This window comes from Antennarius striatus, chromosome 19 (genome assembly GCF_040054535.1).
Source record: "Antennarius striatus isolate MH-2024 chromosome 19, ASM4005453v1, whole genome shotgun sequence".
Lineage (NCBI taxonomy): Eukaryota > Metazoa > Chordata > Actinopteri > Lophiiformes > Antennariidae > Antennarius > Antennarius striatus.
In genome coordinates this window covers 17,017,335-17,041,517 of record NC_090794.1, presented here as the reverse complement: position 1 = coordinate 17,041,517, position 24,183 = coordinate 17,017,335, and the positions used below count along the sequence as shown (strand labels likewise).

General features: G+C 42.5%; 1 protein-coding gene across 4 annotated transcripts; it reads right to left on the bottom strand.

Annotated features, from left to right (window-relative positions):
- Nucleotides 1-4,551: 4,551 nt before the first annotated feature.
- On the bottom strand, nt 4,552-20,240 carry map3k7 (mitogen-activated protein kinase kinase kinase 7). 4 transcript variants are annotated; one of them, XM_068342192.1, is made up of 18 exons: nt 20,038-20,240; nt 19,479-19,598; nt 19,240-19,350; nt 19,023-19,088; nt 18,461-18,506; nt 17,055-17,193; nt 15,407-15,535; nt 14,319-14,443; nt 13,468-13,598; nt 13,103-13,184; nt 12,170-12,300; nt 11,933-12,080; nt 11,204-11,284; nt 8,532-8,599; nt 7,792-7,891; nt 7,643-7,704; nt 7,412-7,527; nt 4,552-6,173 (listed from the first exon to the last, which is right to left on the bottom strand). In XM_068342192.1, exons 2-18 carry the CDS (start codon nt 19,569-19,571, stop codon nt 5,993-5,995), a joined length of 1,809 nt encoding a protein of 602 aa, XP_068198293.1. In that variant the 5' UTR covers nt 19,572-19,598; nt 20,038-20,240; the 3' UTR covers nt 4,552-5,992. The 4 variants fall into 4 exon arrangements, with proteins under 4 accessions (XP_068198293.1, XP_068198294.1, XP_068198296.1 ...); XM_068342193.1 differs by having other exon boundaries at nt 19,479-20,240; XM_068342194.1 differs by lacking the exon at nt 11,204-11,284 and having other exon boundaries at nt 4,559-6,173.
- Between the last annotated feature and the right edge of the window lie 3,943 nt (nt 20,241-24,183).

The window sequence follows — 24,183 nt, the reverse complement described above, 5'->3', positions numbered from 1 at the left end:
AGTATGTTCGTCAATCACATGCAAACATATTAGTGTGTATATTAGACTGACAGTTAGTGCTGAGTGTCCTCGATGAGGACATACAGTATACATGTCAGTAATATGTTCATTTACAGCTTGTTTTTCCGGGGATTGAACCCGGGGCAGCAGACATGAGAAATATGGATTCTAGCACTGAGATGCACCCCCGACCACGTTTTCAGAATTATGTGTCTGAATATATGCCCTGATTTAAACAGCTCATTCGCAGCATTCGCAGTGTTCAGATGGTTTATAAGCACACTCATAAACAGACATAACATTCTGCACCCATAGTCAAAATATTCTGGATTAGATGTGTGTTGAACAAAAGTTCTTATTGAAGCTCCTGACAGGTTATAACTACAGACATAGAGGTTTATAGTACAGCCCTAACTCACTACACACTCGTCAATATTTAGTCAACATGTATCTGTAGTGAAGACGTGTCTGTGTGTGTGTGTGTGTGTGTGTGTGTGTGCTATAAGAGTACAGGTAAAATCAGGTGAATTATCTATAATAATCCATGTGACTGCATCACATCCATAAGGTCTGATGTGTTTTCACGCAATTGGAGGATCTCTGCTTACTCATGTGTGTTTCAGTGTAAACAGTGTCGCCTCACTAGGAGGTGATTCTGGGTTCAAATCCTGGCTTTTCTGTCTCAGCTTGAAGAAGATGAAGAAGACATTTTATACATAGCACAGCTACATACAATTATACATGTGTAACTGACAATCATACATGCTACAGTAGTGTCTAACACAGTAGTGGTGGTGTGCAGCGGGCAGCCAGATGGCTGGTTGGGGTGAAGTATCTGTCTCCATGACAGCGTGTAGACACGGGGACCGGGGCTTGAACCACCGACCCTCCAATCAGTGGACAGTGCTCTGACCACCTCAGCCATGACTACGGGTGTGTGTGGGCTCCCTCCCACAGCCACTGGTGGAACTGGGTGACTCTGACATGCCTGTGGGTATGAATGTGTGTGTGTGTTGGCCCTGTGATGAACTGGTGACCCGTACCACGCCTCCTGCTCCGCCCCAGCTGGGATGGGCTCCAACACTCGGACTCTAACCTGGATGGGCACCAATAGACAACAGAGGGATGCTCACAGTAATTATTAGATTAGCCTGCAGACTGGACTATAAAAACTTAATCTTTACTTGTTGATGTGTGAAAAGGTGAGTCAACCAAACTGCACTTAATAATGTCCAGAGTATCTCCAAGGCAGTTGGATTGGTGATTAGTCACATTTATAATATATGGCTCTTTATTTAACCTGTCATGAAACATTATGCATCTTTACAAGCCAGGGGTATGTCTCAAGGACATGTCTGCTGCCCTGGGTTCAATCCCCAGCATCTACAGGTCACAAACCAGTGACAACTGTAGGCTAAATGCAGAGTGTTGCAGCAGGAAGGGCATACAGCATGAAAAACTTTGCTGAACAAATATGAGCGTTCATCTAAGAATGAGAAGCTGTGGTGACCGCTAACGACATAAGAAGAAGGGAAGTTTTTGTAAGTATGGTTATAAAGCATTATAAGTGCAAGATTCATATGAGCTGTGTGAGCATCCGAGGATGATCCTGATATTTCAATGAATAGAACTGATCTCTAAGTAAACTTGATGATTAAAGGATTATCTTATTTTAGTGAGTACATGCTGGAGCAGAGCAGCTCATTTTACATTTATATTCTGGGGGTTAGACTCACTGTTTACCTGACCTCACACCTATATGAGTAACATTCCACACTGACCCTTCTAGCAGTGTTATATTTGTACTAATTGTAAGACAGACGCTACTCCTATTGTTACTACAGGGATTCCTCTTTCCTCGCGATTAATGCGTTTCAGGGACCACACACGATTAACAAATTCCTCGATATGACGACAAACTATTTATCTTATTATTTATGGTAATTTAAATGTTTCTGAACCCCCCCCCCCACTGATATTAAACCACTTTCTATCTGTATTACCTTTAAAACACTCTGATAGACTGTTTAAAGCACTTTTGTGCCTCATGGAAGTCCGAGACTCAGGGAACGGAGCGTACTTCCTGATGCCGTCAGCCAATAGAATGCGCGTACGGTATCACGTGACCACCTACTTAAAAATGCGTGTGTTGATGTATCATGACAACATTAAGCTTCAGATGCTTTCCATCTCTATAAGGATGACACACATTCCTACATCCACCCCCCAATGTCCCCCTAAATGCCCCCCACACGTCTGATGCAGGTGCACCAGTCATGTTATATCTTTCTTTAATTCCCACACTCTATCCTGAATTTCAGGTCACCTGGGAGGATGATGCTAATCTTACCGTAACACAGACGCCTCACCTCTGACTCATGCAGCGCCTCCAACACGAGGCATTCAGCTGTTCAGCGTTCGACAGCTCACATGCAGGTGGATGTCAGTCCACGATGACATCACTGTGGGTACGGCTGCCGGTGGTGATCAGGGCTGAGTTGGGTCACTTTTCAGATTTCAAATATAAACTTCTTCAAGTGCCTCATCTTGAATATTTCCCAGCACAACCTCCAAAAAGATTAAAAAATGTTTTATTAAAATGCTTCCACTACAGTTTTGAAACGGAAGGGAAATCGTTGAAGCAGTGACATACAGCAGGTGTGTAGACACGATGTGTGATTACATTGGGGGAAATAAAATAGAAAAATACATGTGTCAAAATGTTTGTTCTCGGTTTTTGGATGTGAAAATGAGCCCCTCACCTTCATTAGTGGCCCTCTAAATAGATCTGATGTGCAGTTTTGAATGGAGGATGCTTGAATTCAGTGTTGTTCCAAATAGTGAATTAATTCACAATCCCAATTAGCATAGTAATGCAACTCCTGAAGCTAAGAACAATGTGTAATTACACAATGCATGAGGCAGTGTAAACAAAGAGCTGGCTGTTAGAACGCGAGGCTCTTCGCTCCTCCGGCATCTCGTTCTCGGCAGAGGAGACCTCATCCGCTTCCTAAAGAACCGCCTGCAGCCGCTCTGAAGACCAACCAGGGATTCACGCAGATTAATGGAGTCCAAACTGGCACACGGGCAATTTATAGACCAACACGCCAGATATTATGACCCAAATTCTGTCCATTATTAAAAACGGCAACATTTCTCTCTGCCACCGCTAGCCTATTTATGTCACCCAGTTTCCATGGCTACCATGCCATAGATAAAATCTAAAGCACACATAGGTTCTCAAGTGCGGCATCAAGTTTGCGTTGTGAAGAGGGACGTTCAGTCAGGCAGTTGTCACGTTATTGTGATTTATGTCATTTGGATGAATAGGAAAAGGAGGAATGGGTTCAGAAGAGTCATTAAATCCCTAAATAAGTCCTGGGGGGCTTTTAGAAGGAAAGTCCACCGAAGGGCTGCAGGTTAAAGAGTCCACAGGTGGAAAAGAGCCTCCAAGACAACAGACCAGGTTCCAGTGAAAGGATGTTGAAGCACAAATGGACACCAAATGGTCGAGTACCTGAGCTGGACTTCATCATCACGTCTTGGTGACTTTGAGTCTGAAACAGTGAAGTTTCAAAAGGATTCATCCTGTTCATCTCTTGTTTCAGATTGAATTGGATTGTATTTCGCATTTTATTTTAGAAAACCAAGTTGTCAGATAATCAGTCTTTGTCTGGTACTTAAAAATTTAAAGGATTACCTCTGGATCCAGCCCCCACAGTGTAAAAATGAACGCTTTCACACAATCACAAATGCACACTGCCTTCCTTCCTTCCTCACACACACACATACACACACACACACACACACACACACACACACACACACACACAATCAGACCATCGCCCTCAGTTTCCTAGCAGTCCAAGGAGGGCCGAACGCTACACGTCCTTTTGAGAACAAAAGGTTGGGGGACAAAGCTGTCCTCCGTGTTCCAGCAGTTCACAGAGGCCAAAGCAGGTGCAGGCACGCGCACACACACACACACACACACACACACACACAACACCTGACTGGAGCAGGAAGATGACATCATTCCTCCACACTAAAATGACTCATTGTCCCCATTCAGAACTTCAAGCACAGCCACCAAACCACCTCCGTCAGCAGAATGCTGAGATCATTTCAGTCCGACATGTAAACATGAAGCTGGGGCCAGTCGTTGGGGTCGTGATCGTCAGGGGCCACAAATCTAATCTATTTCTATTTCAGACAAATCAGCTCAACTCAAAGGAGAAGAAAGAGAAGAGTGACATCATGGATTCACTTTGATCCCAGCCTGCAGATGTGAGCTTCTTTGTTTGAGAAAAGCAGCTCCAGTGAGGAAAGCTGGATGTTCAGCGCCACCTGCTGGTGGACACGGGGAACAGCAGCAGGAGCTGGAGAAGTGTTTGCTGTGGGTCTCCACCACCTGCAGGCCTGCACCTGTGTGCAAAACCTCGTGATGAAAGCTATCTCCTGAAAGAACACGACATGAATAAAAACATCCCATAATATTTCTAGCTTGTCTTGTGAATTTCTCAGTTTGGGATCATTACAGTTCTGATCTCTGAGTCCTAATTATTCACATTCAGCTTGGTTATGTGACTTATGTGGACACCAGATCTGAAATCATATCTACGTGTGTGTGTGTGTGTGTGTGTGTGTGTGTGTGTGTGTGTGTGTGTGTGTGTGTGTGTGTGTGAGCCACACACTGACACGTGAGAAAGTGCATCTTTTCACCATCAGTTTATTTCATGATGCCTTACCGTCATACTGTATCCTCTACCTTTGTTCCCCTGTGATCAAGGAAACGATGGAGGGTGTGTTTGATAAATGAAGCCTCAGTAACGAAGCAGAACCGGTGACGACTCGTTCCTGCACAGCAACGGATTTAAAAAGTCTCGTCTTTCACTTTTAAAAATAGAAATGCTTCAATTAAAAATTTTGACATGACCAGAAAAAAACAACAAAAAAACAAAGTGATTGTGCAAAAAAAAAAAAAAAAAAAAATACTTGAGGGATATGAAACCTGGGGGTGGGTGAACACATCCAATTCATCTTCTTGAACACATCGTCCATCAGTGGACGTACCGCTGGTGGGAAACACCGATTATTACAGCACAAGCATCCCCCAGAGAAAAGTTCATTCAATGTCCATTACAGATTTGTTTTTTTTTTGCTTCATCCCCATTAAATGTCACATAAAACAAGCACTTAAAATGCAGGCAACTCCTAAGGCCACATGTGAACTAAAAACAAACTAGATACTGTACGGGGAGCGGAACGGCTCCTCTAGAGTCTGTATTCCTAGACCAGATAAAATAGATCAACGCAAAAAAAAGAAAAAAGAAGTCACTAAGAGCTATCATACAGAGTGAACTACTCAATAAAAAAAGACAGAAACATCTACACGCAAAAATAAAATACTGAAGTCAAAGGAAGTCATCCACAGCTCCCTGTTTGAGCTCCGCGCTGAACCCGGAGCTCTTCTGATTCTGTGACGTCCCACACGCAGTGAACGCAACACGCCAAACAGCTTGAAGCGGTAAATGGGGTACGGTGGCCAGAGGGGCTCATGCTCACGATCAGAAAAAAGTTCCAGATGAATACAATGAATTGAGGGGAGAACGTTTTGCATAACGGTGGGGGGGGGGGGTTCTCTCATAATAAAACGTGTGTGAAGCTCCTCGCTGCTCTCAAACGTTCCGTCTGTGTTTCACACGTTTTAGTTCCGAACTTGTGTCTGTCACATTCTGGAGGACGGCGAGGCCGTCAGCCGCCGACGGGCCGACACACACACACACACACGCACACGCGCACACGCGCACACGCACACACACACAGACACACGTAGAGGACGTCCTCTTCCTGCTGGACTCACAGAGGGTCTCATATGCAACATGCAGGGCACAGTAGAGCAGTCTGGGCACTGGGGGGGGTCATGTTGTGGTGCTGTGGGAGGGAGGGCGGGGGCAGAGGGGAGGGGAGCAGTTCACATGCATCAGTCTCATCAGGACGTGCCCTGTCTCTTCTGTTGCTGCACCCGGATCAGCTCCAGCTGTTTTTTGCACTTCTGGTAGTACGTGGACAGACTCTTGTTCTCCTCCAGCAGCTTCTTGTGCTCCTGCACCAGACGGGACGTGTTCTGCTGGTCCTTCTCGTCTTGGTCCAGTTCAGCGATGAGCTCCTTCCTGCATGCAACACGCCAGAGAGAGCGTGACGGTCACATGGGTCAGTCAGGACAACGCCAGCACAACACCGAGCAGCAAACACATTGAGTCAAGACACCAGAGTGTGTTTACAGGACCAGATCTGTCAGACCGATGACTTTAACTGTGATTATATCAGGTTTCAGAGATGTGTACCTAAAAAGGTATAAAAGTGAAAATTTGACCTTGATCTAGTTTTTCAAGGGTCAAGGTTGTGATCTAATTTCCATCCCCTTGCCTCCCTGAATATAACGCCTTTTGTTTTGCCTTTCTATCTTATCCGGTGTGCAAAAAAATGTACAAAAGTCGAAATTTCCTCCCCTTTGCTGCCTGAGTAATGTGCTTTATGTCTCATCTTTCTATCTGCAACGGTTGTGAAGATATTTAGTGGACTGACTAACGGACGAACACACAAACACTGACAATTACATCACAGCTTCTCGGGATGTAAAAACTGATTCTGTCAGGGTGACGTTCTAAAAAGAAGACGAGCTCTTTGGTCAAAGCAGGATTCTTCGTTGGATTCGTCTAAGTCTCATTTTCGTCTTTGCATTTCGGCGTCTTTGAGAACAGCCAGACACAAACAAACAAACAGCCCACTCTGATATTCCACACACATCCACTGTCTGACTGCACCTCCCCAACTTATTACAACCACCATGACACCCAGTAGAGGGCATTCCTCGGCTCTCATAAATAAACCTCTTTACTTAATTCAATTTGTTTGCAAATGAACTCTAACATGTTTTATCAGGTTAATATTGTAAGTTTTATGTCTTCTCTTTTTTCCAGTTGCCTGGGAGCATTTATACATTCATCCATTACGATCCTTATTAATGTCTGCAGGTTAAAGTCCCCATGAGTGATCATTCTGAACAACTAAAAAAAAATCCCAACAGCAAATATAATGAACAACATCAGGATAATTTTCTCAGCTCTATTTGAAAGGTTTCAACACGTAAAGCCGGTGGCTCCAGGCTTATCGAATCAGCACTGGACTCAACTCAAACACACCGATCCTCCACACCTCTGTTCAACACATTCAATAAAACCAAAGAGATCCTCACAGAGGAATGACGGAAAATATCTAAGAAACGCCAGACCTGACTAAGTTCCCCAGAATGCACCAGTAGTTTCTGTGTTCCTGCTAACAAATGACCCGTTTCTCTTGATTGCTGTGAACTCCACTGAACATGGTGAAGACGACCTGAATGACTCACTTTCTCTGGATCAGCAGGGCGATCTCGGTTTGCACCTTCAGGTATTCTTGGGCCATCTTGCAGTGCTGCTCAAACACGGCCATGGATTCTTTGGAGTTCGGACAGGGAGCAAGAGGCTGGAAGAACACGCAGACATTAGCATTATTTATGTGTGGTGACACATTACAGACACAACAAAGTCAATGAGTGGTGTGTCCGGCGCCCCCTGCTGGAGGCTTTCTGCTGGTTCACCTGCAGCTGGTGGTCCAGGGTGAGATAAGCCATGGGAATGGAGTTGTCTGAGCCGTTGGTGTCTGATGGAAGAGAAGAGAGAATGAACGTCTCCTGCGGGTGCTCCGCTCTTCCTTCAGAAACGTGAACCGCTGCCTCACTGCAGCTACCTGTGGGGTCGTCGGGGGAGAAGTAACCTCTGCTGCTGGTTTTGTCAGGGGGCATCATCCTCACGCTGGGACTGGAAGAGCGGCTGCTGTTCCTGCTCCCCTGTCAGAGCAGCAAACACACACCTGAGTTACACCACGAGCGTGTTTATCTCCATCTACTCAGCTTAAATACCACCTGATCATCAGCATAGAGGATGACTGAACTTTCTCTTCCTTGGAGATAAAAATGATCAATGGAACTGTCCCTGTGGAGAGGAAGTTCATTCCACAGTCGGCACAAAACCATTGATCTCCTGAAGCCACAGTATATTTATGTCAAGTCTTTAGGTGAACTGTGAATGAACCGGCTGCTGCGAGTCGCCAAACAAATGGAGACCAATGTTTGGGAAAGTGATAGAACTACTTTTTATTTGTGGAGTTTCGTGTGTTTGAGAAGGGAGAGCTGGGACGTGTCGGCTCTCATGTTTTCACTTCTTTTGAAGCACCCGTGTCAAACACAAGTCACATTTTACGACACTTTCACCCTTAAGATTGAAAAGAAGGCGTCAAACATCTTTGAAAGACGGTATCAGTCAAACATCAAGCTGGAGTCGGAGGAGGAAAGGAAGGATAAAAGAAGAAAACTGAAACTTTACAGCGTGTTAGAAGAGGAGGAACCAATCCCACTGCTGGGGTTCTAGAGTTGAGCGTTTCACGAGGAAACGTGTTTAACGCTGGTGATCCGTCTGATCGGGTCCTACCTGGCTGGACTCGCTGCTGATGCCGGGGAGGTCCTGCACCGACCGTCGTCTCTGAGGATCGCAGGAGGCTGCAGACGGGATGGACAGAACGACAGCAAGGTCAGATCACAGACAGCGTCGCCCACGGTTACCTGAGGGATGTCCACACCTCCCAGCACACACAGGGACGCAGTCACTGATTTAAACGCAAACACAGCTCAACACACACAAACACCACTCTACAGCAAACCTATTCACACCTATTTAGGGGCGACAGCATCTCAGTCCACTAAGTCCAGAGGGTTGCCGGTTCAAGACCTGCGTCGGGCAAATCCTGTGCACTGCTGAGACGCCCTTGAGCAAGGCACTGTCCCCTTTATAAGCTGGTCATTGGGTGCAATAAGAAGTAGCTGCCAGCCACTCTATCTCCTCATCACTTAGATGCCTACAGACACTGTGTGTGTGTGTGTGTGTGTGTGTGTGTGTGTTACTACAAAGGCTCAATAAAGTTCATTCCATTATTCATTAGAAACACTGAGGCTTCTTTCATGACGGTCTGGTTTTGGTGAGGGACAGCTTGAGGCTCGGGTCCCTGGGAAGGCCCCCTGGAACTTTAGAGGGACCGTTAACCCTAACCCTAACCACAACCGTTCTTCAGACCCAGTGAAACTCTTGTGTCGCTCTGCGTTCCAGTTCTGATGTTTACATTCGTGGCACTTTCTCAGACAGCTCTCCTGCCTCATGCTGTGTGTCAGACAGCACGGACTTCAGATTTTCATCCTCCACATTGGGTTCTTGTTGAAGAGCAGCCAGATAACCATTCCCTACTAGCACCTCGAGATACGAGCTGCTCCACACACAAGTGATTTGAGATACGAGGTGTCGCTCTGTCCATGTTTTTGTTACAAGCTGTGCTTCAGGACACCACAGCCAATCAGTGGACGGATCCAACATCAGCTGAGATCAGATCTCATTCTCCTTCGTGGAGTGAAGACGCATTTCTTCTCATACTTTATCATTGATTATGTAATTTATATATAACTAATTATACACAGGTAGAGTCTGCATGTTTATTGGTTGATGAAAATGTCTTTTTCATAAATTGGAGGGGGGGTGATTGGGGCTTTTTTTGAAAGACTATAAAAGATTAAAATGATTTTGGTTTTAAATGAGGAAAAGTTGACGTACGAGCTCAGTCAAAGACTCGGTTAAACTTGGTTAGATGTTCACAAGCGTTGTTTGTAGTCGAGCTGTTAGACTGTCTGCTATGACCCACCAGCTTTTAACGGTGTCTTATTCTTTCCCAGCTCTGTGAAATTTTACCATTACTCTAAACTTTAGAGCATGTGTCAAACCCAAGGCCCGGGGGCCAAATGTGGCCCTCCACATCATTTTATGTGGCCTGCAAGAGCATAAGAGGTCAGTGTCTAAAAATAAATGGGTCAAAAGTGTGCTTTGATCAAAACTACATTTCCCACAATGCAGTAATTAAACTCATTTTAACTTTGAAAAAAACAAACATTTTGAACAAAGTCAATGTCTTAACTTGTATCTGATGTTATTTTTCTTTATTGATAGTTTGATCCTTGATTGATGGAGTTCTGTGGGTTTAATAACCTGACAAATTAAAAGCATTTATGTTAGAACAGAGAAACAAACAAACATGTTTTTTCTGTCTAACTGTAATGTTTGGAACTTGAATAAATAATAAATTTGAGTTTTTTAACATAAAGGATTAGTTACATTTGTTACATTGCATTTAGTTACATTTATTAGTTACATCTGGCGCTTTGAGGACCTTTGAGTTTGACACAACTGCTCTAGAGTCTAAAGTCACTGAATCTGTGTACTGAAACATACTGAATGGTCACCAGGAATTTTTATGTTGGGGGATAAAGCCTGACATCCACGGCACACATACAATGATAAGTGTCCCACCTTTAATCAAGGTCACCAGCCCCCCTGACTGAATTAGCCATTCATTGAAAGCACTTGACATGACTCTGAAATAGAAGCCACTTCTGACATCCGGGTGTCCCCGTTCTGTTCATCCGTATCTCTGCTTGTAATAATAGCTCTGACCCTCACTGGGAAAGAAATTACTCAAAATGACTTCTCAAAGTTAATGGATTTAAAGACAGAGGAAAAAAAAAAAGCAGCCATGCTCTCTCTATGTCCACTAGAGAAGACAAGGACGAGCGCCAACACACAACACGCGTGTGCTGATTTACTCCCGTTACCCTTTTGCTGCAGCCAAGCGAGAAGGTCAGAGAAGACAGGGGACGAGATCATGAGTAAGGAAGATGAACGCATCTGTGTCACCTGATCTGAACTCAACGTCCTGATTGGATATCCAGAAGCCAGATAAGGACTTGTTACAATAAAATAAACAGATAGAAAAGAGGTTGGGGATAATTGCTGTGAACTCAGATTGAAGGGTGACATCAGATTAGATGATTACTCATGTTTTAACAATCACACAACACGGATGTAGCTCTGATGTGCATGACTCCAAAACCAGCTCACTGACAGGCTTTGACGGGAAACAGATTCAGTCTGAATGAACTTTCTGTGGCTGGAATCACTTGGAGTTACACACAGGAGAGGGTTTCAAGTCAGAGCACCGCAACCTCTGGGCTCAGCCACACCAGCTCCACCCAGCCACCAGAACGCCCAGTGGGGGCCAGAAATACCTGTGACGACGATCTTGGGAACATCCAGAATGGTGCCGTGTGACGCGGTTTTACGGTGGCCTCGTTTATACTGGGTGCTTGCTGCAAAAACACACACACACACATATAGCTGCAAACACGAAAAGCATGCTGGTGCAGACTGGGGGGGGGGGGGGGGCGGCACAGCTAGACAGAAAGGTGGGCTACACGCATGCAGTGCATACGGTTCACGTGCAAGGGTAGCATGCATCCCGTCATTCAAGACACGCTGCACAAACACATGACATGCTGTTTGGACAAAAAGTTCAACGATGCAATCTACGAAGAGAAAAAATTATATTCTGTAACTGTTTGTGAAAGGAATAAATAACAGCAATAAAAACCTGAGATTCACACACTGATCCTACGTAATCTGAGTGTGAAGCTACTGACTGTAAATTTCACCATGATAACTTGTTCTGCTTTCAGTCAAAGCCACTGAAAATGGGGGGTGTGGGAGAGTAATGGGGGCTCTGGATGGGCTTCTATCCATACAGAATCCATCATTAAAGCTCAAAATGAAACAAAGCAACAAAAACAACCTCAGTCTGGTGTCTAAGGGGGAGGAGCTTCAGGAAATGACTCATTCCAACAACACTTCACCTACACGACAATTATTTTCTGCTGACCAAGCATCTCTACGTCATGCCGGTCTGCCTGCATCATCATCATCATCATCTTCCTCTCTGCTCTGCAAACGTCTGACATTACCTGCAGGAGCAAACGGCATCTTGGGCTCCAGCTCCGACAGGTCAGCGCTCATTCTTTTGCTGTCAGATGACGTCAGGCACTGGGTTCGCGCAGGCAGACTCTCAACGCTGCCCCCCCTGGACAGAGGTAGAGTCCTCAATGGGTCTCCCTTCAAACAAAAGAGACGGGAGCTTCACCTTCAGCTGCTAGTAGAAACGCTGGTTCAGCGTTGTGGGAAGAGATAAAGAACGGACTTACTTTTGGTTTAAAGTGTGGTGGAAACTGAGGCGTGATTTTGATAGTATCGTTGCTTCCTTGAGAATCGCTGTGCTCCATGTTGGCGTCACTTTTGTTGCTTGTGCTGGTGCCCGTGTGGTCCAAGTAGGAACCTGTTGCTCCCACAAAAACACGACTGGCGTTATGATTTCTGAGCCACGGGTCAGAAACATTAACATTGCTTCGGTGGCGTGCTGTGCCTGCATTTAATCATAACACTGAAGGCTGACTTCACGTGTAGCTGAACAATTCATAGCACAGGGACACATCAGTGTTAACCAATAGTAAATTGTAAATATTGAAAGTAGACCAGTACAGGAGCTGGTTCCCAGCAGTCCCTTTGTTGAGAGCTGTATTGTATTATTTCAAACACCTGAAAGCAAAACATCATGACATTGTTCATTCCGCCCAACCCAAAGAAGAAACACAAGCATGACCGGTCTGCTGCTTTTCTTCTAGAATCCACCACAGCAACTGCATACAGTTCTGATGTTGATTTATGTTCGTAAAAATCCTCACAAACTATGATTAAGCAACAACAAAAACATTCACCCAGCCATCTATTTAAGAACGTGAAATCAAAGCCACACTTGAAGTTGCGTTGGACCAGATATTTGTTCACGTCAAACATGTTCAGACCTCAACCGTCCATTCATCACAGATAATTACTGCCAGTGTGGTCCCATCACCAGAGTGACGGCCTCTTTCTCTCTATTCTCTTAAGATCTACATGAGTGTCAGAATTTGTCACTAAGTGAATGAGCATGAAGTGCGTCTCCTTGGAGCCAACAGTCTCTCCTCTCACATCAAAGATCTGTGATAACCCATAATGCTCTGCATGATGACGAGCTCTCATGTGAAACTTCCTGCAGTACTTAAGTTCTGAATGATTGACACTGAAGAAGATTCTTGTACCAGTACTAGCTGCAGAGTTGCTCTGTCCCTCATCTGAATACTGGTATGGGTACTGCAGGGGTTCATCAGAACCTGGGAAGTACTGCAAAGAGAAAAATGAAAAGTAAGAAATGGTGGATTAAAAAAATATGGAAAGTAGGATTATGCAGGATTATTAGTTTTAACCACATGATCCTAAATCTGTACCTTTTTACAAAGTTTTTGTCTTTCAATTTTACACATGGATTTTTTTGTTTGATGAATTTTCTTATATAAAGTTTCTGTAAGTACATTCAATAAGAAGTACTTCTTTTGTTTTTTTATGTCTGGGGTCAACTGTCCCTCTATAGAGAACAGTGAAGATGCAGGATGGGCTTTTTGATTACCTTCATTAGATGAGTCATAATCTTAACAATCTCTTCCATTGAAGGCCGTTGAGAAGGGTCTTTGGACCAGCAGCGAGTCATCAGACTTTCAATGGGCTTGGGCAAATTTTTGATTAATGGTGGTCTCGTACCTTAGTGTAAAAAAAAAAAAAGGAAAAAAAATACCGATTTGTTCGAATTCCAAATACATTTTTCTCATTACAAATAAAGTAAATGGTCTTAATCCGTTCCAAGACGCGAGAGAACTTTTTTTGTTCAACATAACATGTTATTTCATAATATCATTTATATATCAAATTGTATAGTAATGAAACATCAAAGAAATGTAAAAGAAAGAAGCAAACATGAGAAAGGTAAAAAAAAAAAATTGACGTAATCAGGTTAGCCTAAGGTACGAGTTACCGTCATCTTTAGGACAGAAGTTTACGGTACCGTAACTCGTACCAGAGGCAATGGAACGCAGATTAAGTGAAAAATTATTGAATACAGAAAACTAAAATAAAAAAGAACATTACCGTCACGTTTTCTCGCGACTTTTCTTTCCTTTTCTCGCGCTTGGTGGCGAGAAAAAGGTGTTCGATTTCCAAATTTTGTTCAACTTCTAAGACAAAAAAATTCCAAATTTTTTGGTCGAATTGAAATCTGTTCGATGTCTAAAGCGTTCGAAAACCAAGGTTTGCTTGTATTAGTTGTGTCTGATTAGTATTCCACTCCATTTTTTCATCGGATCACACTAAACTGCACATGTCAATGCGCTCTCAGCTGCACTGATGGACCAGAGGAGTCACTGACGACCCGACGCGTCTTTACATCCTCCAGCTATGCAAACAAACACACACACAGCGTCTTACCATTGTGCACGGCCCACATGATGCGAAAAGCCGGTCCACCGATTTCATCAAAGGGCTTCCTCCGAGTGATCACCTCCCAGAGAATGATCCCCCAGCTGAACACATCACACTTCTCGCTGTAATTGCTGCCTGTGAGTACAGAAGAACACATAGCAGCACCTCAGTCCTCTACATAACAGGGAAGAACTCCGTTTGACATTCCTAACTGACTGATGAAGGTAATTCTCTGAGGTGCGTTTGAGATGCGAGTGAGGATGTTCCTGTGAAAGCACAACAGCTTTTATCTCATCTTCCATTACAGCAAAGGGAGGGAAATGGAAATAAGGGAGCAATTTTAACAACAGACGACTCGTGTGCTGCTTAATTACTGGAACTACGATTGCAGAATTAAAGTGCACATCACACACCTCTTCTGAATTAGCTGCACTGAGGTGTTCCGATAAAATTTCACACAGATGCAAATTAGTTGTTGTGAGTTCACCGAGAGGTCAAACATAAGTTGCTTAATTGCAGTGGACTCTTGTAAGTTGCCTCCAAAAACAAGATAATGTCTTGGGCTTAATTCATCTTTCTTACTGACCTCTTGCCAAGAACGCGTCTCATCAGGTAGAAATACATTAAGCCCCCGACTGAATGAGAGCAAATTCTACAGCGTCATCTCTCTGGGGAAATAAAGCCACCTGCATCACTCTATTCATCTTCACTATGTTTGGAAGACGAGCAGCAATGATGATGATGAAGAACCAAGAATCCTTGCTTTCACACTGGGAACAGTGTGAAAACAGTGTGAAATTCTTTAACACACTGTTAATTAACAGTGTCCTGCTGTTAACTTATTCACTGTGACTGACATCAAAAATAGGTTTTTTATGGGAAGAACGGAAAAATGTAAAAAAACAACCATGATTTAAGGTGGAAAAACAAGTGGAAGGGAAGACAGAACACAACTGGGTGGGCCGGCTCTTTGGACGAGTGATTTTGCCAACTGTCAAAGGAATAAAGTTAAACTAGACACTTTTCACGCTACTTGGTTAAAAAGTCCACGTTGGGAGTACAAAGCTCTTCAGATACTCGGAATGCTACTGTACTTGCCTTCAAATACCTCCGGGGCCATCCACGCTGCGCTTCCTTTGTTATTGGTCATGTGGGTCTGGATGTCACATGCTGTTCCAAAGTCACAAATCTTCAGCACAGTTCCACCTGCCACCAGCAGCAGACTGGAACACAGTCAGGGAAGAAAACGTGTTCGGTTTCAAGTTTGTTCTTCAGTGAACTAATATTTCATTATTTACCAAATGCTGAACTGAAAATAAAATCCTTTGGTTCAACATAAATACATAATTCCTTTTTATTCCTTCAATCCATTATTAAACTTTTAATCCCTTTGAGGGGAGTGTCACACAGACAGGAATTCACTGTGGGAGCAATAAGTAAATAGAATAGAGATAATTCTTCTGATTCCCAGAACTGAAAATATGGTAAGTTAGAAACTCTAGTGCCCCATTTCCACTACGTAGCTGTGTCTCTGTTCAGTAAGACATCGTGTCTAGAGCTCTTTTTCCATTGGCTAGCACCTCCTCTGGTTAGATGGATGCTACACGGAACTTCCTTGTCATAGTCTTCAAAGGAACATACACACCTCTGGATTCTCTCATCAGCTGCACGAAAAACTGCACCTCCTCAATTTAGCAGTCAAAATAAAAACGATTACAGTCCCGTACAAAGCTTGGTTGTTTGAGTGTGGCAGCTATTGAAGGATACTCAATTCCAAGCATCAACTAGTCAGTGGTCTGTAACGATTTACCTCACCTGTAGTACTTGTTCAGCTCACTTGGAAAGCTATAGAGGAAGTTACCAAAAAGATAGTAACAAGTAAAAGGCACTTTATTCCTAATGGAATCAGTAAGGGTGGGGGTACGGAGGGAACTACACTGACGAAATGGGGCTTCAGGTTTGCAGGCAGTTCTGCCAGGAGCGTTCATTCCAACAGAGGAGCACAAACACCCCCTCTGCTACGTCATGCTACATGTCCTTCAGTAATGCTGAACATTCAGACTACTGATAGTCAACCAAATGAAAATGAGGCCGAGTTGGTTTTTCCTTCATGGATAATGATCCGGTGATCGAATGCTACAACAGAAGATGTTTATAACACTACAACAGATTTTAACAATCTTTTCTCCACATTAAAGCTACCTTGATGTAAAATTATGTAACACAGCATCTTTGACAAGGTGAGGACTCCAATGTTATAAACAGGTACTTGACCAAACACATTTTCACACCTTTACACAAAGGTCTGTCCTATGCTGATGGAAATCAGGTGAAAAGAAAACACTTCTGGACTGTCAAAACACTGAGCTGCAACATTCTCAAACTGGAAAGATCTTTAAACTCATTAAAAGTATTCAATCCCGTACATTTTTCTTTGGTCTCATCTGTGAGACACCTTTCTATCTTTCTTCATGGCTTTGCATCTTCTTTAAATATTCTGATGTTAATTCTACTCAGGATTTAATAGGAGTAATAGTAATTACTGCACTGTTACCATAGCAAAAGGAACATCCTCATAGCCCTGGTCGAATAGTTTTGCTCTCAGTCAGAATGGATTCAAATCAGGAGGTACTACTGTACACTTCTGACTGCGTTCCGACTTCAAAAGTTAAAAAATATTTGCAAATGTGAAGGAAGACAGAAGGAACTCTTTTGGGACAGTGAGGGTGAGGAGGGGCGTACTTGGGTGGCTTGAGGTCCCTGTGAATGAGAGCCTTTGGTTTCATGCCATGGAGATAGGCCACGCCCTGGGAACACTGAAAACACCAGCTCATGGCGTGGGAGGCCGTGTAGTAGGGAAGGGGCTCCGCACCGTGCAGCACTGTGGACACAAGAACACAGTCACTACCAGACAATGAGACCCCAGACCAACTGCCTGTGTACGCGCACACCCACACGCGCACGCGCACACGCACACACACCAATACAATTCTAATTGATAGAATTGTAATTCTATCCATCACATTCTCTGGTCCAAATTGCCTTTTCAAAAGCTTCATGTAGGTTACATGTAGGGTACACATGAATTAGTTCAGTTTCTAATATAAATTACAAACAATAAAGTCCTTCACAGAGTGACTCCATGGCATTTATAAAATCTACTAGCGTCTCCTGCTCAAGGACACTTAGCCGTCCTCAAATCCAGGCCCAGAACCAAACGTAGACCAGCTTTTGCAGCTGTTCCTCCTCCTGTTTGAAACCTTCTCCCCTCTCTTTTGATTGTTTTTAAACGTCCTGTATTGTGGGCACTTTGAGCCATGATCCATGTTTACATCCTCAATACAGTAGCTTCTGTAGTTTTTTGTTTGTGCATCTGACTCAGTAGCATATGTTTTACTACCTTTTATGTACAGTAACATTAGTTTCCCATCTTCGTAATAAACAATCCTTTTTGGTAAAAAGACTTTTAAATGTTGAATGATATTCACAAAAACAACAGTCACACCTCACAATTCCCCCTTTGTACACACTACTGATCTATTAACTCAAGCTCTAAAAAAAGCATTGGCTGTATTTCAATTTAAACATTTAAAATTAAAATTTCGACATCATTTAGCCTTAAAAAGTTGCAAAAGTTTATCAAGAGCATCTAAAATGACTGCATTCAAAGTGAAGTTATATGTCAGCGCACAGTGAAACATAAGTGTGTGCATAAACTATGGGATGTAGAGAAGGTCAAATTAAAGACAGAAGCCCGTTTCTGGATGTTTACAGCAGTCAGACTGGACAATAAATCCACCACAACCCTGTGTCATTTTTAGATTGAAAGGGCTCAGATCTGATTGCTCACGTTTCTTGACCTTATGAGACAACTTTATATTGATCTGTTTCATCCTTAGATCACAATGAAATCTTACTGAATGATAGGAATCATGGCTGACTAAGAAAAAAAAAGCAATACTACTACAGAATTTTAATCACTTGAAAGTTGTCTCCCCTTTTGTTATTCTTTATTATTCTGGAGAAGAAATTGGCAAACAGTGAGAGGGTCATCTAAACAGGGATGTTTCCATAATTGTGCAATACCGTGATCATCAGAAAAATGCATTGTCTGTAATGTAACAACATGGTGCAACATGTAGACTGACCATTATATAATGAGCCACCTTCAGCATATTCCATTACAAGGCAGACCTGTGTGGAAAAGAAAATCATTGAAAACACACAAGTTCAAACATGGACATTTTTTTTTTTTAATTTTATATACTGGTTTGATCCCCGAAGGGAAATTAAGAAAGCACACTCTAGCTACTGATTACAAACGCATGCATACATATTTGTGAGTACAGGCCCCTGTATCACACACACACACAAAGGGGCCTGTAGGCATGCAGGGGAGGTAGAGTGGCAGGCAGCTCCTTCTTGGTGCGCCTCAAATGAGCAATTTGTAAAGGGGACGGCACCTTGCTCAAGGGTGCCTCGGCAGTGCTCCGGAGATGAGCTGACACCTCCCACTGTTAGCTCACCTCCGGGTATTTTTGGGGGGGCGGGAGCGGGAATCGAACCGCCGATCTTAAATCATAGGACGACCCGCTCTACCGCCCGCTTTACCACTGAGCCACTGCCGCCCCATGAATGATGAGCATCATTATCTGAAAGTTGGAAACATTTGTGGACATGCTGTAAGTTAAAATATTTCACTTAACTTACAGGACTATGGCAAGACCCATACAACTTCACAATGTTGGGGTGATTTACACGTGAAAGCTGCCGCAGCTGAAAGGAAGAGGAGACATGACAGTTCCAGCTACATGAACGCATCATGAACTTTTACCTCCAACAATCATTTAGACTGATCTGGAGTGAAACCTGAATATTTCAACTAGATACGTTGTGAGAAACATGCTTGTAAAGAAAAAGACAATACCTCCACAATAAAAGCTTTCCTCTCTGATTCGCTCTCAATGGTCTTGATAGCAACATCTTTGCCTTTCCATTTGGCTTTGCAAACAACCCCGAAAGCTCCTCTTCCCACCACCTAAAACGGACAGAATTACAACTTCATAAGTTTGCAAAAGTGGCTGAACTTGTCCTCTAAAATACACGAGGAGCATCAACAAGGCATCAGTCAGAGAAATGGACAAACCACAACAACAAACCACTTACCTCCTCAACCTCAATGTCATCATAGTTGATTTCTTCAAACGGATATCCAGGAGGTGTTTCCAGTATGTCAGCGGGTGGTAACGTTAGAGACATTACTAGCCACCGTCAGCTAGTAATTTACTGAAGAGGAGGGGATTTACAGGAGAGAATAGCTCAATTATGAACCAATCAAACTCAACGATGAACACGTTTGCTTCAAAGCATCAAGGTGAGAAATAACATGTTAACATAGCTGCTACGAAGCTTCTGTCAAACTAGCCGCAGCGGCTAATAGTGAGCCTCTGACAGCTACTGACAGTTCCAGCCACTGGCTAACCCCGGAGCTGAACGAACGGAGCTAACTGGAGCTGTCACATGAGCAGGAGCGCTCAAACTCCTTGTCACATCCATAAAGTATCTCCGTCAGCTAATGCAACCATTTCACAGAACAACAAGTCGCCCCTGTCTTTAGTATAAACAGGCTAGTTGAGGCCTAGCTGCTAGCTAGCCAGCCTTCATTAAGTGAACGGCCTGACTGCTAGCGCTAGCTACGAGCACCGATTAGCTTCATCAAACCAACCCTTCGCAGTTGACTTGTCACCAGCGCCGGCTGTCCGAACATGAGGATATTTTCTACTATTCAGGTACAGGAAACCGAGGAATAACGTCCATTTTAAAAAACAGTCGTTCTATATCCACCTGACAGTCAAACATAACTTTTTCTCAACTCGTCTAGCTGGCCTGATAGGAGAGTATTTTTATTCTCCGCAGCAGCAGCTCCAACCGGAAGTGGGTGCGCACTGCAATTAGTTCCCCCGTGAACAAAAGTCTTCACAGAGACCGGTTCACTTTAACGCTTTAACGCTATGGAGCGGAACTAATTTAACTACTGTACAACATAACCTGTTGAATATGTTCCCTTCACACTATGATCATGTAGATCAGCGGTGTCAAACTCATATTTTCACCGAGGGCCACATCAGCATAATGACTGTCCTGAAAGTGCCAAATGTAACTTATATATACATAGTATCTAAATAACTAAATGTAAGTTAATGTAATGTAAATTAAATGTAATTACTCAATGTTAAATAACTCTGAATTTGTTACTTATTCAAGTTTAAAGCATGACAGTTGCACAAAAATATTTTTGTTTGTTGCTCTGTTACAACATAAATTCTTTTAATTTGAAAGTTTATTAAACCCACAGAACTCCATCAATCAAGGATCAAACTATCCAAGAGAATAAAGAAAAATAACATCAAACACAGGAAGGCATTAACTTTTTGTGTGTGTTAAAGTTGCAATAGGCGTAATTACTGGAAATGTAGTGTTGATCAAAGCACACTTTTGACCTATTTATTTTTAGACACCTTTTATGCTCTCACAGGTCACATAAAATGTAGCGGGCCACATTTGGCCCCCATGCCTTGAGTTTGACACATGTGATGTAAATCAATCATTTGTTTTGTGTGAAAATTTAGAGATTATTGTGGGCCTAGCTGCAGATATAACAAGGCAGTCAGAGACTGGAACATCCTGCGACACCCCTGAATTCAATATTTTACCCTGACCTACACATCGTTGTGCTTCTGTCTTCCTGAGAATGTTGCTTTTTGTTTCGTGATTATATCTCATCAGGTTTCAGAGATGTCTACCTAAAAAGATATAAAAGTCAAAATTTGAAGTTGACCTAGTTTTTCAAGATCAAGGTATTTATCTAATTTTCATCCCCTTGACTCCCTGAATATAACACCTTTTGTTTCGTCTTTCTATCTAATCCAGTTCCTGAGATTCGTGCAAAAAAAAGTACAAAAGTTGTAATTTGACCTTGACCTACCGGTAGTTTTCTCAAGGTCAAGATCGTCACCTTATTTTCATCCCCTTTGCTGCCGGAGTAATGTGCTTTTTTTTTCATCTTTCTATCTGCAATGGTTTTGAAGATATTTGGTGGACGGACGGATGAACACACAAACACCGACAATTATAATACATCACCGCTTCACGGGATGTAATTACAGCCAGGTAGTACTTAAAGGAGCAGCTCACACAAAAAATCATTTATTTAGTCATTACATCATGTATGCATTAGTTATGCTGTTGAATTTTTTTTAGATTTCTGAGATTACACAGACATTGCTATTATTTTTAAGGTCAGAAAAAAGTAATAATTTCACCAAAAAATCTGAATGTTGAGATTAGCAAAGTGGGTTGTTTTTTTCAGGAGGCCCCAAATGCTGTTTCATAAAAAAGTCACACAAAATCAGTTCAAATGTTCCTATACACTGACATTATAAAGCTATTCCCAACTTTTTTTTAATTAGTGGAGACATTTTTAATTAAAATGTCTCCACTCTACTCTCAAAGCTAACAGTATCTGAATGCAGTCTATCCGAGGTATACAGTATGCACACAGTTGAATGCATCTAAATCAACAGACACAATAAACACAGTGATTGATCTGTTTTCCTTTCCTTGTTAGTGCTTCATCAAAATAAATAAATAAATAATGTGAGGTATCAGTACCCCTGGAACTTTGAATATTCTTGAGAACTCAATAACTGAAATCATAAATACAAGATATTTCTCTGTGACTGTGTAAACATTATGACATAAATCATTACAGGCACATAAATATGCATTGACATGATAGATGAGAGTTAGACGGACATACAGACATACTGATTGACTAACTGACTTAGTTCATGTAGATTCAGTCTATGGGCGCGTCTGCCTTGATGGGTTGAGACAGGTCACTAGTTCTCGCTGATCTTGTCTCGATGAACATGTCCAGTACACAGGACACATGCTTCTAGCTTAGAGGCTAATGCAACTTCAAGGAAGACTACATATAACACACTTTCAATCCATTACTTTTTAGGCCATGTTATATCCTTTGGAGAAAGTTACAATTCTGTTTTGCTGTGAAGCTCCAGAAATACTAAGGTAGACTTCCTCAGAGGGGCCAGAATACATCTTGCTGGTTTCAAACACCTTTGCTGCTTGTTTTCTGCCAACCTTTGATGCATCAATTTACCCACAAGCAAGACACTTCCTGATCAAGCAGCTAAAATGTATGTAATGTCACATGACATTTGTGAGGAGGGGTATTATATAAACACAGCACTTGATGAATGCTAATTACATGCCCCACTCATAGGGAGTAATAAGACAAGTTCCCAACGGAGACTTTCCAAACCACGAGGCAAGCACAACTCATACTAATGAGCATGAACTAATTTGTTGTGATATTGAACAGAGGGCTGTTAATAGCAGGAGCCATCCCTCTCCCCTGAAATAATTATTCTAATCGCTCATTTCAAAGGTGATTAAAATGTGTTCACCTGGCAGTTTGTCTGGGACTAACTGCATCCACGTATGCTTTTGGGAGTTGAGGTCAACCGGAAGTTACATCTTTGTTTTTTTCTCCCTCAGGTGGGAAAAAAAATCTTTGAAGAATCAAACCCAGGGAGCTCCTCTCCTGCTGGACAGGTGTTTTCAGAGGGGGTGGAAGTGATGGTGGAAAGAAGCAGTACTTAATACGGCCTGAGGGCTGTTAAAATGCTTCTAACACACTTTTGCGTTGAATGAATATTGAATGAACAATACATAGAAATTGTGTCCTGGTGAGCAGGATGTTACGTTACTAATCAGAAGCTGGATGTTTCAGGATTGACAACACCGTTACATTTATGAAATTGATAACATTAAATGTCAAGGCTGAAATGAAGTCAGAATTAACCTGCACTATTACTAATGATAGGGAGGAAGTGGCTGAATGGATTATTGATTTATAGAATATGTTTTTTAACCTCAAAATAAAGCTCAGTGTTTGTTTTCACGTGTATCTCTGTCATCCAATAAAACACGTCTACATGATCTGCTTTGAGTAAAATAGCAAATGAAAAGGAATGAAATCACAAGTTACACTTTTTTTTATGTATACCAACTTATGCATACAAATACAGTATGTACTGTATAAACATGTACTGCTCTAGTGTACAGAACTCCCCTCAGCAGCAGAGAAGAGATTGTGACTCGTGATCCTTTTTGTAATAATAACCTACACACACACAGACGCAGACACACGCACACGCACACACACACGCACACACACAAACAACCTTAGTATACTGTTATTACTAATCTACCCCAGACGTCAGTGTTGATAGGCAGAATGAGCTTCGTGACACTAATGTGAGGACGTGTGAAGTGTAAAAAAAAGGAATCCATCATTAGCTCAGAGAAATGGGACACTTCCGATATTAATTTAGTTTGCTTAAAGTGTGTAATATCAAAAGACGTTTTAAGTACGTGAAATAATGATTGCTGCTGATGAACATATGCTACTGTTAAAACAAACTGTCTTCTAAAAGCAGGAGATTTATAACCTTAAAAATCAGCTTGACAGCGCCTGTAAAATTATGTTATTTTATTGTTACTTCAGTAATTTATTAAGATTCACTGGTGCAATCCGCAAACTTTACTTTTTATATAATTGCTGTAGTGGTTCACTCATGATGGGAATCAGTTTTACGTTGTCATGGCCACAGGGTGCTGCTGTTGTCCTGTCCTTCCATCACCCATCCTTCTCTCTTGCTGAACTTATGCGAGGCCAATATATTTCATCTGCTTGTGCACAACTCTTCATGGAAATTTCTCACAATTAAAATGCATTCATTTATATTCTTATGTCAGCATCAGCACTCTCCTACATGGGAAATAA

Coding starts and splice junctions, on each gene's coding strand:
- map3k7 (XM_068342193.1), bottom strand. CDS start 19,571: ATGTCTCTAACGTTACCACCCGCTGACATACTGGAAACACCTCCTGGA. Junction 12,081..12,169: donor CACCACACTTTAAACCAAAA/GTAAGTCCGTTC, acceptor TTTTGTTTGAAG/GGAGACCCATTGAGGACTCT. Junction 7,892..8,531: donor TCAGCAGCGAGTCCAGCCAG/GTAGGACCCGAT, acceptor CTGCTCTGACAG/GGGAGCAGGAACAGCAGCCG.